General features: G+C 44.0%; 1 protein-coding gene across 1 annotated transcript; it reads left to right on the forward strand.

Annotated features, from left to right (window-relative positions):
• The first annotated feature begins 8,033 nt into the window (after positions 1-8,033).
• Positions 8,034-13,460, forward strand: LOC131349629 (uncharacterized). The gene is made up of 6 exons (XM_058385287.1): positions 8,034-8,273; positions 8,636-9,308; positions 9,429-9,662; positions 11,307-11,372; positions 11,921-11,997; positions 13,320-13,460. The coding sequence occupies exons 1-6, from the start codon at positions 8,034-8,036 to the stop codon at positions 13,458-13,460; spliced, it is 1,431 nt and encodes a 476-aa protein (XP_058241270.1).
• Positions 13,461-14,166: the final 706 nt, after the last annotated feature.

Raw genomic sequence — 14,166 nt, forward strand, 5'->3', positions numbered from 1 at the left:
AGAAGCGAAGGAAAGTGTTTCCATTCGGCGGGGGAACGGTACAATTGCGGTGTAAGTGATGGCTTGCAGCCTGCAGCTAAAGCCCCTAAGCGCTGCTTGATTTGAAGTATACACTTGTTCATTTTCTATGCACTAAAGCGCATTTCAAACTAGGCATCACATTGTGGAGAAACTGCTCCAGTCACCTTCAGGGTGCCGATTAGGATGAGTGGACACATACTGAAGCAAAGCTCAAAAGCCTTGGGTTGTTTCTGCCCGGTTTCGAACCGGGGGCCTTTCGCGTGTTAGGCGAACGTGAAAATATACAGAAGCAGCTCGGGCTCTCATCTTCAAAATAAATCAATTATTACAGCTGGCATTATTGATATTAGAGAAATACGCTGACCAGCTGCTGTTCAGAGCAGTTCTGTATCTAAGCAGGTGTTCAGTGTAATCTATAGAGTGTACAGATTTGCTGGGTTTCCTTTATAATTGCTAAAATGGTCACTCTGACATCTCTTGGTGGGGACATGTTTTTTAAAATGGCAAGGTTTAAGCTAGGTAGAACCTAGGGAAAGTTTTGTAGACTCAAGAATATAAATAGCATAAATAGAGGAAAAGAAAGATATGTTTCTTGATGAACACAAGATGGCGAACTTGGTTATCTTATGGTCTGACAAGTACAAGAGCACCTTCTGTAATATAGGCTCTGCCTGTTCTTCTATCATTCATACTGCACAAATATTTAACCCTTGCCATTGTTAATCTCAGGAGCTAAACTAATTTCAGACATATAAAACAACTGTTCACTTTAGACTAAAGTGTTTTTTTCTGATTCAACATTAAAGTCCATGGAGAAAAAAGGGGGATTTGTTCATCTCCTCTGCAACTGTATCAGACTCTGCACTATGCTACTCTGCTCTAACCCTAACCCACAGTGACAGGAAATCCAGCTGCACTGTACAAAAATTTTGACAGTTCTGTTATATTGAAAGTTTTACTGAATTGAAGATACATGTTTTAAGGTTTTTCTTCTTGATAAAAAATCTGAACAGGCTGTGCTGGTTCAGCACCATCAATGTTTTGGATAGCAGAGGAGCACATGGCTGCGGTGTGGAGCGAGTGAAGCATGGCAAAGCTGTTGGAGACCGAAGAAGACATCCCTAAGCCATTGCACTCGTCACTGCTCCACCGTACCTGGACCCCTTTCAGCCCCTTTCAGCCATCAACCAAGGCTGTGTAATCATGTTTTCCCTATTTTGCTCCTTTTTCTATTTTCACTGAATTTTGTACTCAAAGATTCTTTTTTTCCCTATGTGCACCAAATAAATACACTGTGAATTTTAACCTTCGCTGTCTCATGTATGTCTGTTAAGCCCTCACTGCCTGAGTAGTGTGGGAGATAATTTTGTAAATGAGGATATATGTATGCGGTGTGTGTTTGATGTAGTGTGAAATAATCGGGGGACAGCAGGAGTGAGTTCTCAGGTAAGGTTTACTCGTTAGGTCGTTTGAGCTTAAGAACAATATAAGGTTTAACACGGCATGTTGGCCTGTCACGGGCCTTGCACACAGGCTGCAAGGGCTTTGAAGAACAAATAGTTGTATGAATGATGTCAGTCTGGCAGGCCTTCTCTGCGGTACCAGGCTTTCCAAACTTGGACCAATCAATGGCAGAGATGCACCCTAGATTATTATGGTCAATCTTCGCTCCGCTGGTACCTGGAGCGGCAGTGATCTCATCATGAAGTAAACGCAGCGCGTGCTGGATGGCAATGGTGGTACCAGGCGAAATATCTAGAGTACATACGTAGAAGACAGTGGATAAATCAGAAAAGCCGTGAAGTGTAGAGTGTAATAAAAGAAGGGTGTTGGCCCCTGAAGGACTGAGAACTTACCCATGCTGTCTCCTGAAGAAGAATGAGGTGTTGGCAAGAGTGAGGCCGAAGACAATCCCACTGGTGGGGGCGGAAACACCCAATTTTTAATATAATGATGTTGGGAAGTTTTAATTATAATGGTATTTGAAAAGTTGTAAGTTCAAAGATAATGGTGTAAAAAAGAGTCTAAAAAGTCTAAAAAAGAAAGATGGGTGGGATTGTCTAGGTAAAGAACCAGTGACGTGTTGCATTGGGAAGATAAGGGAAATGTATATAAAGGCTGTAGTTGGAGTTCCCCGAAGAGAGGTTGTTGGGACGTTCATGCGTGAGCATCTCAATTCTTGTGTCAGCGCTGATTACAAAATAAAATCTCTTATCTGCATTCATCTAGTCTGCTTGATTGGCTTATTTAGTTTTGAGGCCTTACTAACTATGAGTCTCACTTAGACTGAGCTGTCGGGTCAGTGTGGAGCTGGAGTCAGATTTTAGTAGTGAGTACAGTAGAATTTTTATTCCACATTGTTTTGGTGACCCCGACGTGATTTCAAAGAAAACGAGAGAACAGCAGAGCCCCAGACCTGGGACCTGAGGCTGCGGCCGCCGCCCACGGACCAGACACGGGATCCAACTAGGACAGAGGTAAGGCAGAAGCCTGTTTAACCGAATTTCTGCATTAGTTGTGTGTGGTCTGGGGAGGCGGAGGCGCTCGGCCCAGGGTCGGATCAGCTCTGCTCCAACCTGTTGAGGCAGAGAGGCAGAGTGAGTGTAAGTTAAAACCACATAGAGTGACATGATAAATTGCATGTTTTGTATTGAAAAGACTAGATGATGTCAAATGTATGAATGTGTAAAGGCCTGTATGATCGAAAGTCCTGGTGGGTTCCAGGTGGTATGAGAGAAATTCCTGTGAAAAAGACCTTATTTGGACGCAAACGGGGCGTTTAGTAGCAGAATAGTAAGTTCTGTGAATGTGAACACCGTCACTGGAAAAAGAAAAATAAGTGTCAAGTAGCAGGTGATAAAAGAGAAGAGTAAAATTCCTGGATCCGGGTGGTAGTGAAAGGAAAATAAGAGAAGAAAAGAGAAATATAGTGAAAAATCCCGGATCTAGGTGTAAGAGAAATAAGAGATAAAGAGAATATAAAGAGAAAAAGCGCTGAATAGAAAAGTCCTGGATCCAGGTGGTAGAAAATAAAGAAAAGATTAAGAAATAAGGACAGGCCTGCTGTCGGCCTTTGTCTGTTGTCTGTCCTGATTGTATTGCATGCAGTGTGTGGGTGTGTTGAGTGCGAGGGGCTGTGTGAGTGTGAGTGCATGAGGAAAATAAATGGTGATTGGATGTGCGCACTGTAAATAGCACTGTATTAACCTTTTGTCTACTAACACTATTACTGTGAGAGTATAGGAAAACCAGTGTGTACATGCACGCACATTGATATGGACTGTGATATATGAAACAGGTGGGGATGATAGGGCTGAAGTTGAAAAGGAACTGCAACAGAGTGGGAAAATAAGGCAGAAGTCTTTGTGAGAGTAAAGGAATCACCGTGCATGGATGTAATCATACTAAGGTTTGATATATATGTTTTAGAGGTGCATTACGTGAGAAGTGAAGGGAAAGTAAGGGTAGTGATGGTGTGGACCAGAATAGCCTTTAGAATAAATCTTATAGTGAAGCGGGCGTCCACATACCGTAAGTGAGGACCTAGTGCCAAGTGTGAGCTGATGTTTCATCTCAATTTGTTGTGCACTCATTGAATTGGATGAATACGTGTATCTGTCGCTCGTATAATTGTTCCACCCTCTACTGACGTGAAAGTGTGGTTTGACATCCATGGGGTCCATGTGAAGATGTAGCACATCGAAGGACACTACTGATCCTGAATGGTGGAAGTGTTTGTATCCGCCTACACGGGACGACACCGTGTGAGTGCTTACTTTACCGTTCTGGAGGAACTAAGTGAGGAAGTTCCCAATATCATCACAGAAAGAGCAAAAACTCGCGGATTAGAGCTAAGTCTTAGCAGTCCACTACCATTCAAGCGAATTGGCTATAGGTTTCCAAATAGGTTTGAAAGGGAGTTCGCGGAGGCAGCACTAGAGTTGTTGAGAAAGGAAGCTGGGAAACTCATGGTTAGGGTCAATTTAATGTGGCCTATGACCCCAAGAGGTCCTCAATACATGGAAGTTTGGATTAGCATGTGGAAGTTGGGGCAGGATCGTACGTTGTGGAAGTGTTTCATTGCAGGAAGTTTAACAGTAGACCCTCAGGTGATGATGAGGAATTAAAAAGAGCAAGGGTGTGTGTGTGTGTGTGGAAAAAGATTGAGTGCTTTCTGGAGTGGTGGAGAGGTGTGTGTGTGTGTGTGCGGGGGCATTGTGCCAAGAAAGAGTGAGTAAGAGCAGAGACATCCCCCTAGAAGGAGGAATTTCATACAGAATAAGTGAGGGAAAAGAGTTGTACATATGAATAGGCTGAGGAGTTCAACGGCTAGAGACACGGTTTGTGGACCTGGGACGAAATCAAAAGTGGCTGAAAGCAGGCTTAGCGAGGGAGGGATATTGTGCAATCAGCAGAAGAGAATACTCAGGAAAAATCCACCTAAAACTTGGGTCTGCATTCTATTGGGCCACTCAGTGAATTGTAAAAAGTTTGACCCAGATAATACAACATTACCCTTATTGAAGTATTGAGCTATTATATTGACACCATATACTGCATGCGCACTACTGTTTTCTTCAGCTGTATGGCCTTTCACCAAGACTTGGAGATAGAAACAAGGGGAATACGCACACACTTTTGGGATGAGCGGACATATAAAGATAGAGAAGGAGTAGAGCACTGGCAGCCAGAAGATTTGATTAGAGATAAATTGTGGGCCCTGACAAAGTTTGACGGACTGTACACCTTACAAAGAACGTTCCCTGACTTAGACTGGTACGAAGCCTTGAGGAAGATTTGGCGCCCCAAGTTGTTGAGTCCTATATTGAGAGCACTAGTTGACGCTCCTGAGCCCAGCAGTGTAGCCATCCCAATATTTGATTTCATCAGTGACCCATATAAGGAGGACGACGAACCCCTGGCAGAGTTATTCCAGCCCAGACCAGGCCAGTACAACTATTGTTCGGGATTGACAGCAACTGTGACAGTAGAACCGCGACTTGTACATTGGGAAAGAGGTTTTGCAACGTCAGTGCTGATTGATAAGATCAATGCGCTCGGTGAGAAGATAAGAAAGAATCCAGTAAGGCCGAGCTTGACAGTGAAACGAATCAGCGTCGCACTGACGTGGTCAGAAGGCAACAGGAATCCAGGAGAGAGAAGTAGCGCATACAGGGCACAACAGGGGTGCATCATAAGTGAAGGGAGAAGACACCTACACCAGTTGACATTATAATAGCGCAACACAAACCTGACGAGAAGTATGTCAGGAAGTGTATGAGAAAATGGCATGACAGGACGGGACATGGCAGTGGCCGGTGGAAGGAACATTTGATGAAAAGGCCTGCTCAGAAGTGAGAGAAATGCTGAGACACTGGAAGCCAAGCAAAGATGATGATAAATCCAGAGGAAAGAAGTATAGGCGATTAGAGATTCTGGAATGGTTCATGAGAGAAGGAAAGAAGGTCAGAGAAGTGGAAGAAGCGGTGAAGCGAGCGATAAAGAAGGAAGAAGAGCGGAGTAGAGAGGAGAAAGAAATAGAAAGACCACCGCCAATCTACTGTCCACCACCTAACTACAATGAGCCAATGGTGGGCAGGGAACAAGTGGGAGTGTATCCAACCTTAACGGACTGCTATGCCCACTGGACAGGATGGGAAGACGTGGAGATATCAGTTGAAAACCCAATTAAAGGAAAAATTAGAAGGAGCAAAGAAACAGGGGGAAATCACAGTGAAAATGAGGAAGAAGGGGAGGCAGAGGAGATACTGCAAAGAGCAAAGAAAGAGAGTGAAAAGTATTTGCAAAAGGGAAAAGAGTTCACACACTCAACACCAGTGGGGGACAGTGCTGAGAGATATATCTCAACGTGTGCGAGTGGGCCTACAGCGCCCCCCACGCTCCCGGAAGAATGGGAAAGAGATGAACCAATGAGTGAGGAACAGGGTGCGTATAATCAATCCCGAACAGAAAAGACAACAGGGCCACCGGAAAAACAACCATGTGCTGAATACTGGCGAGAAGATCCAGAGAGACAGGTTAGAGGAGTGCTGTACATAGAGCCAAGGGAAGATGCAATAAAGAGACAGAGGGACACCAGAGAGCAGAAGGTGAGGGATAGTGTTCGTAATTTCGCGCAGCAGCTGGAAGATTTAGAAGAGCGCTTACAAAATTCAGTTACAGCGTTGGAGGAGCAGCTGGAATGGGAGCGCACGTGACCAAGAACCTTAAGGGACAAGAAGTCATTAAAAGCACCACAGAGATATGGGTTTGATGACGAGGAAGAGGTTCGAATGAATCCCCTGGTGACAAAAGGAAGAGATGTGCAATATGTTCCATGGACATTTATGGATATGGTAGGATTAAGCTCACAGCTACCGGAGATGTGTAATGGAGGGCAGAGGTGGATTACAAAGTTTGAAGAAAAGACAGCAGGACATACCTTGTCGATAGGAGATGTGAAAGCCATATTAGCCCAAACAATAGGGAAAGCAAAGACAGCTGAAATACTGGATGAAGCTGGACTAAAAGGAGCAATGGATCTACCAGGCTGGGATGCTATAGCACTGGGGACATGGAGAAATAGGTTGTGGAATGAAATAAGGAAAACCTACCCCACGAAAATGGACCCAGGACAACTGGAACACATGATTCTGAAGGAAGAAGAAAATGTAGTAAAATTCATTCATGATTATCAGAATAAATGGAAGGAAAAGACAGGTGGAACATGGGACGAGACAGACACAAGTAAAGAACTGTTTAAATTAATGCTGAAGAAATGTCTACCAGAACCAGTCAAAATCTCGTTGGATGAGGTGGTCGGTCTAAACTCCATGCCTTGGGATACCTACAAAGCACATGTGATACATTATGTGGAACAATACAGAAAGAAACAAAAGGACGAGAAAACAGCCTCAGAGGCCCTACTGACACAGCTATATAAAACACAGCTTGGCGAGTTGACAAGAGCTAGACAGAAAGAAGAGGAGAGAGAAAAAGCAGGAAAAATACAAGCCGCAGTGGTTATCCCAGCAGGCCAAGAACCAGTACAGAATAACCAAATGCTGCCGCAACAAGGACAAACACCGCAGCAACCGCAAATGATGCCACAACCGCAGGTGGCAGCACCAAATTCACAGCATCCACAAAATAGCCAGGTGTACCCAATGACTCAACCCTTTAATGTCCACATTGGCGGTGCACAAGGAAGATTTAGAGGACGCCCAATGAGAGGTCGGTGGCAAGGGAGAAGGCAGCCGTGGGAACGATTTGGATCACCACCGCAGGGATATGCGCCGCAGAGCCCTGTAGGGCCCCAAGGACTGAGTTATGCGCAGGCACCCCCCAATCCTCAGTACCAACAGCCTCAACAACCACTAGAGTGCTGGGGCTGCGGAGGGACTGGACACATGAGAAGAGACTGCCCACATATGTATCAGCCCCAGATAGGCCCGGGACTGGGGCCCGCACCAAATTGGAGTTGAAACGGCCCTGAGAAGCCAGAGGTGGAGAATATGCAGTATGCCACTACACTGCATCCGCAACAGGAACCAACTGTCATGGTAACACTCAATAATGAGCGTCCTTTTCCATTCATGATCGAAATGGGTGCCACATATTCATGTATAGGGCGCGAAGGCTCGAATCTCCCTCTCGCTCAGAAGACCATCAAAACAACAGGCTTCTGAGGGATCTCACAGATCTTACATTTCACAGAGCCTCAGATACTAACATTAGAAGACACCACCATTGTGGCACCACTTTTGTATTCACCCTCCACACCAGTCAATTTATTGGGACGAGATCTTTTGTGTAAATTTAAGGCTAGAATTCAGTGCAGCCCTACAGGCCTCTGAGTAACATTCCGAGACAGAACCACAGCAGAACAATATCTCATGGCTGGGACGCAGGCAGACACAGAGTGTAGCACAGTGTATTGGCTACAGAACGACAATCCCTCATTATCAGAGTTGCAGGCCAGCTATTTACAGTGGAAGCCATGGATACAGGCTATGCGGCCGGATTACACTGAACCTAAGAGCCCGTTGCACTGTACTATGTGTTTTGACCCTGACAGCACCAATGAAGAATATGCAACACTATGGTCAGACATGTTGGAAGGAAAACTGTTTGATGTGGTGACAACAGACATCTTCGTGGGCCCTCAAGGACTGGCAGCGGCAGTTCAGTTACCCAATAACTTAAAGAGCTGGTACCAGATTACAAACTCAATACCACACATCACACTGATGGTAGCAGGGGGATATGAATCGAAAGACCTGGGACCAATGCTCAAAGAAACTAGCCAGGTGCTGGAATGGAAGCCAACCATCAATCAGTACATGCACACCTCACCGGATGGAAAATGCGCATTTCTCAAAAAGGCACAGACACTTTAAGAGCCACACAAACCTTGATAGAAAAGAAAATGTCGCCTATCTATCAGTTACCACTTTCAGACGACAAAGACATCGCACCAGATAAACAATCGGATACAGAAACTGAAGGGCTGTTAGCCACCATCCCAAGTGTGCTCTGGACTCAGCACTCTACGGACGTAGGACTCATAAAGTCAGCAAGACAGGTTTTGATAAAACTTAAACCTAATGTCAGGTACCCGTATCAGAAACAATATCCACTAACACCACAGGCTCAGGCAGGGATAGGGCCTACACTCGAGGGGTTATTGGAGGCAGGGGTTTTAATACCAACACATAGCCGCTGCAACACTCCAATATTCCCAGTTAGAAAACCAAACTCAGATAAGTGGCGACTTGTGCATGATTTACGTGCTATTAACCATATAGTTGAGGCAGAAGCGCCCATAGTCCCAGATCCACATACGTTACTCTCCAACATCCCAGGCAATACTAAATGGTACACGGTTATTGATTTGTGTTCAGCATTTTTCAGTATTCCACTGCATCCAGATTCACAACATTTGTTTGCGTTCACGTATAACGGCCAACAGTACACATACACGAGATTGCCCCAGGGCTATTGTGAAAGCCCATCAATTTTCAATCGAATTGTGGCTAGGGATCTAGCTTCATTGGATATTGATAGTCTTCTCCTGACATATGTTGATGACATCTTGATTTGTAGCCCAACTAAAGAACAGTGCCAGGCAGACTCCCTAAAAGTATTGAGACTCTTAGCAGAAAACGGACACAAGGTGAGCAAGGAAAAGTTACAGTTCTGCAAACAGGAAGTAGAGTATCTAGGAAGAGTTTTGCATGGCACTAGTCGTAAGCTGTCGCCTACGCATCTAGAGGCGGTCCGTAAAGCCCCGAAACCGCAAACGGTTGGGCAGATGTTGTCTTTCTTGGGTATGGTGGGTTATAGCAGACAGTGGATAGTAGATTTTGCATTGAAGGTAGCTCCACTACGTGCGTTGATAAAAGCAGCTGATCAAAAGAAAGCTGCATTGGTTTGGACGACGGAGGCCATTGCAGCTTTCGAAATGCTGAAGGAGGATCTTTGTACAGCACCAGCGCTAGCGAGTCCTGATTACGGTAAGCCATTCTTCCTGTATGTATCAGAGAAACGAGGCTTCACTAATGCCGTGTTAACTCAGCAACAGGGACCAGGCAAGCAGCCTGTTGCTTACTTTAGCTGCAGGCTAGACAACATTGAGAGTGGTATGCCGCCATGTTATCGTGGATTAGCAGCAGCAGCCTTTGCGTATCAAAAGGCGTCAACCATTACAATGGGCCATCCTACTATATTGTACACTACACATGCGTTACACGCCCTGCTTACCAGTCCGACATTTGTGATAACTCATGCGCGGAAGACGGGTTACGACGTAATTCTCTCTTCACCAGAATTGACTATTCAAAGATGCCAGACAGTTAATCCAGCTGATAGAATGATGACCCCATTGGATGGTGAACCGCACGATTGTCAGCAAGTTTCAGCCACATACTCTAAAGCGCGTCAAGACCTTGAAAATCAACCTTTGCCACATTCGGATGTAACCTTTTTTGTTGACGGCTCGTGCTTTAGAGGCCTAGACGGGAACTTGGCGGGTTACGCCATAGTAGCGCCCAGTAATGATTTGACTAGCTTTGTTACTGTTCAGTCTATGGCTGTTTCTCAACCATGTTCCGCACAATTGGCTGAGTTAAAAGCGCTCGCCGCAGCTTGTAAGCTAGCTGCAGGGAAATCTTGTACTATTTTCACGGATTCTCAGTATGCTTATGGTGTGTGTCATTATTTCGGCCCTACATGGGCCCAGAGAGGGTTATTGAGAGCAGATGGCTCTCCTGTGATGCATGGAATGGCCATAACTGATTTGTTACATGCTATTACTCTGCCAGCTAAACTAGCCATCGTCAAATGTTTAGCGCATAAAACAGATGGCTCTTTTGTTACCAGTGGAAACACTACAGCAGATGAGGCAGCAAAATCAGCAGCTTTAGGACATACCAACATTATGCTTGTGACCGACTCTGAAGGCGATGACTACCCAGAAACGGACTTAACCTCCTTAGCCGCAGCGCAAAACTCAGCCTCAGTGTATGAGATATCTAAGTGGATAAAAAGGGGGGCGGTTAAGAATGCACGCGTAATGACAAGCGTATGGCGGGCTCCTCAGGGACATTTTGTGGCTCCTCTCTCAGTTCTCACATCGTTGATTAATGATGCGCATGGCTTGAGCCATTGCGCAAGGGGGGAAGTGATCAAATGGATTCAAAGAGCATGGTGGTCTCCGTATTTAGCTCAGATGGTTGATCACAGGTTAGCACATTGTGAAATATGCGCAGAATACAACAACAGGAAAAGTTTTACTGCCCCAATAGGTCACATACCAGAGCCAGACGGACCATTCAGGCATCTGATCATTGACTTCATGGATATGGCTGAGGTGAAGGAGAAGAAAAGGTATGTTTTGGTGGTGGAGGAAATGTTTAGTAGATGGGTGGAGGCGCACCCAACAGCTAAAGCAGATGCAGATTCAGTGGCTAAATTTTTGTGTCGTGAGGTGATTCCAAGGTTTGGTATTCCTGATAAGATCAGCTCAGACAGTGGTACTCACTTTGTGAACAATGTGATTCGAAGAGTGTTCCAGTATTTAAGAATACGACACAGATTGGGCTGTGCCTATCACCCACAGTCGCAGGGAATGGTGGAAAGGGCCAATGGAACATTAAAAGCGAAGCTGGCAAAAATTTGTGAAGCTGGAAAAATGAATTGGGAGCAAGCTTTGCCATTAGCACTGATGAGCATGGGAATGCAAACTAACCGAATGACGCATCTAACCCCGCATGAAATGCTTACAGGACGACCTATGCCTGTGCCTTATCTACGAGGGCCCTATAAGGGCCCTTCGCTGGAGCAGGTTGAAAGTGAGCTTGGCAATTATGTGAAGCACTTGACTGAAATACACAGAGCTATATTCCAACAGGTGAAAGGTGCTACGGAGGGAAGGACGAGCGAAATTGACGAGGAGCTGAGGACTGTGAAACCAGGAGACTGGGTGTATGTCAAGGTCTTCAAGAGAAGATGGAATGAGCCCAGACGAGTTGTACCACTAAAAGTTGTCTTAGCTACTCCAACAGCCGTGAAGGTCGAAGGTAAGACTGCTTGGTTTCATCTAAATCACTTGCCAATCCCCTTGGCACTTCTCAAAAGAAACATAAAATATTTGCTCTCTATTGGGTTCTAGCCAACCTTTCCTCAAAAGATCTTTCATCACTTCAGTCAACTCAGCTAGCATTTTTATGCAGAGCTAGTGCAATTTAACGTCATGGTTACAAAGACATCTTGCACCCACTTGTTAGGGACCTTGAAACTCTTGAAAAGCATGGTGTATATATTGAACAGTTAGGAGACTGTTTGAAAGGAAGTTTGCTTTTTGTTTCATCTGATAATCTGGGTGCACATTCTTTTGCAGGACTACAGGAGAGTTTCAGTGTTGAGCACCCATGTCGGTTCTGCTTTGCAAAGAGGAGTGAAATCCAGGAGAAGGAGGTCTGGTCGGGAACATGGTGTGAAAGGTGGCTGTGTGTTAAGTGAAAGGTTGGAACATTTTCACACAGTTGGTGGTTTTCCACCTGACATAATGCACAACCTTATGGAGGGTGTCATCCCTATTGAAATGTCCTTGTGCATTAATGATTTGGTATCAAGGAAATTAATATCTCTTGAATCCCTGACTCAAGCTATCAAGCAGTTACCTTACAAATTCTCAGACAAAGTTTATCAGCCTCAGATCATCCCAGGCACATTTGCCTCATAAGGTACCACTGGGGGTAATGCCCATGAGAATTGGGCATTTATTAGACTTCTGCCCCTCATGGTGGCCCTTGATATCCTGTCCTCACAGCATCATCTGTGAGCAATGATGGAATCAAGTATAATCCAGATATGGTGGTATCTGTTGGTACTTTTCCAGGCCTGTCTGATTTCAGATAGTTTTTTCAAAATTCTTGTCATCAACAGTGCTGTTCTGTTTGTGTGTAAAGATCTGACATGTTGGTACATTCAGCACCTGCGTTCTTTTGAACTTTGCTGTCATGTGCTATCACTGACAATCACCAAACTCTCAGAACTCTTATAAACTTCGGGGAAGGACCTGTGTTACACTCAAACATTATATCATATGCTGAATGAATGATAATTCAAGCTTAAAGAGACTTGAAATTATTGAAAAATTATTTACTCTCATTCTTACTTGGAAGACAAAAAGGCTTATTTTTGAAATGATTTCTGATTGCTGATGTCTGACTACTATGTAAGAAGATAGCAAGCATTGCTTCTCAAACTTCAGGAGGACACAAAAGCATCATATAATTTCATTCAACTTCAAGTGTTTGAATAGTATCAATGGGTTTATTAAGAAACAAACTGAAATGTAATTCATTTTCTTTAAATGGTCATATCCTGCATGCACTCCTGAGAGAGCAGCAGTTAAATGCTATTCTATGTGAAGGGTTGATCCAGTGAAATGGATTATATATTGAAGTTGATTTCTCAACAAACCAATTTATTTGCCTTAAATGCTTGGACTGTATGGCAGATGTCACATTAAATTATTAATTATTTTGTGTACTTTTTAAAGTACATTTAAACAAGGATGAGTGAAACTTTTCAAATCATTTTTTTCAAAGGATGGGTTTAGAATTATGCAATTGGACAACTGTTTTTCGGTTGAAGCTATTACTTTAATTTAAGAAAACCAACCCAATTCTTTAACCTTTGTAGAGGGAATAAATATGGAGACAAGGACTGTACTCTGAGTTATAGTTTGTGAAAATGACATCAGAAAAATCATACTTCCTGCGAAACCACAGACAGTTGACTCCCTGATGGAGCAACTTGAAGAAAAGCTTCAGTATGAAGATCCAGAATTCAGCAATTCCCTTGTGAATCTTACCTACATTGCTGACTTGCCAGATAAGCCCACATGGAACTGTGATGACAACAACCCCTAACACAGCTGACACTGAAGTCCTGTCTGTGGCTTCTGATGATCATTCATCTCATAGTCTATGGACTGCATGGCCAGAATATTTTGAGATCCCTACTTTTCCTGTTGACGTTGAATACAGATTACATCAGGGAAATCTACAATACATGCGAGATAAAACATATCTACAAGTGTCAGGAGAGCTCATCTAAGGGGCGGAATAGGTGGTATGATAGCCTCAGATGGAAAATGGGTAACTACCACTCAAAACTGCATCAAGCTGGATGTTTGGAGATATCCATAAATGGTTGGAAAAGAAGGGGACAGCAGCCTCAGAGAAACATCACAAGAGGTTTGAAATCAACTTTCTACCGAACTTCCCTGATGGTGAAGATGAAGCCAGCATGGAGTCTAAAAGGAAGGAGATGGTGGAAGACATGAAGAAACGTCATGTTAATTCTGCACTAGCCCAGAACATGAATTCTACATTTGCCTTGTGTAGAAAGGAACTGATAGAGAAGGAACCTGCAGTGAAGAATACAGTGGAAAGGTGGCCAGCCCTTTTCACACAGAGTCAGGTGAATAAATATTCTTGGTTTTATGGATCATTAAAGAAATAGTTCACCCAAAATTAAAACTGTCATTTACTCAGATAGTTTCAAACCTGTATAAATGTTTTAGTTCTGCTGAACACAAAAGAACGTATTTGTAAGAATTTCAGTAACCAAACA

The sequence above is a fragment of the Hemibagrus wyckioides genome, unplaced genomic scaffold (assembly GCF_019097595.1).
Source record: "Hemibagrus wyckioides isolate EC202008001 unplaced genomic scaffold, SWU_Hwy_1.0 Contig1, whole genome shotgun sequence".
Classification (NCBI taxonomy): Eukaryota; Metazoa; Chordata; class Actinopteri; order Siluriformes; family Bagridae; genus Hemibagrus; species Hemibagrus wyckioides.

What these genes read in the sequence shown, in the direction of transcription:
- LOC131349629 (XM_058385287.1), top strand. Translation starts at nt 8,034, where the DNA reads ATGCGGCCGGATTACACTGAACCTAAGAGCCCGTTGCACTGTACTATG. An exon ending in TCTAGAGGCGGTCCGTAAAG is followed by an intron (nt 9,309 to 9,428) that starts CCCCGAAACCGC and finishes TGATAAAAGCAG; the next exon opens with CTGATCAAAAGAAAGCTGCA. An exon ending in GTGAAATCCAGGAGAAGGAG is followed by an intron (nt 11,998 to 13,319) that starts GTCTGGTCGGGA and finishes GCGAAACCACAG; the next exon opens with ACAGTTGACTCCCTGATGGA.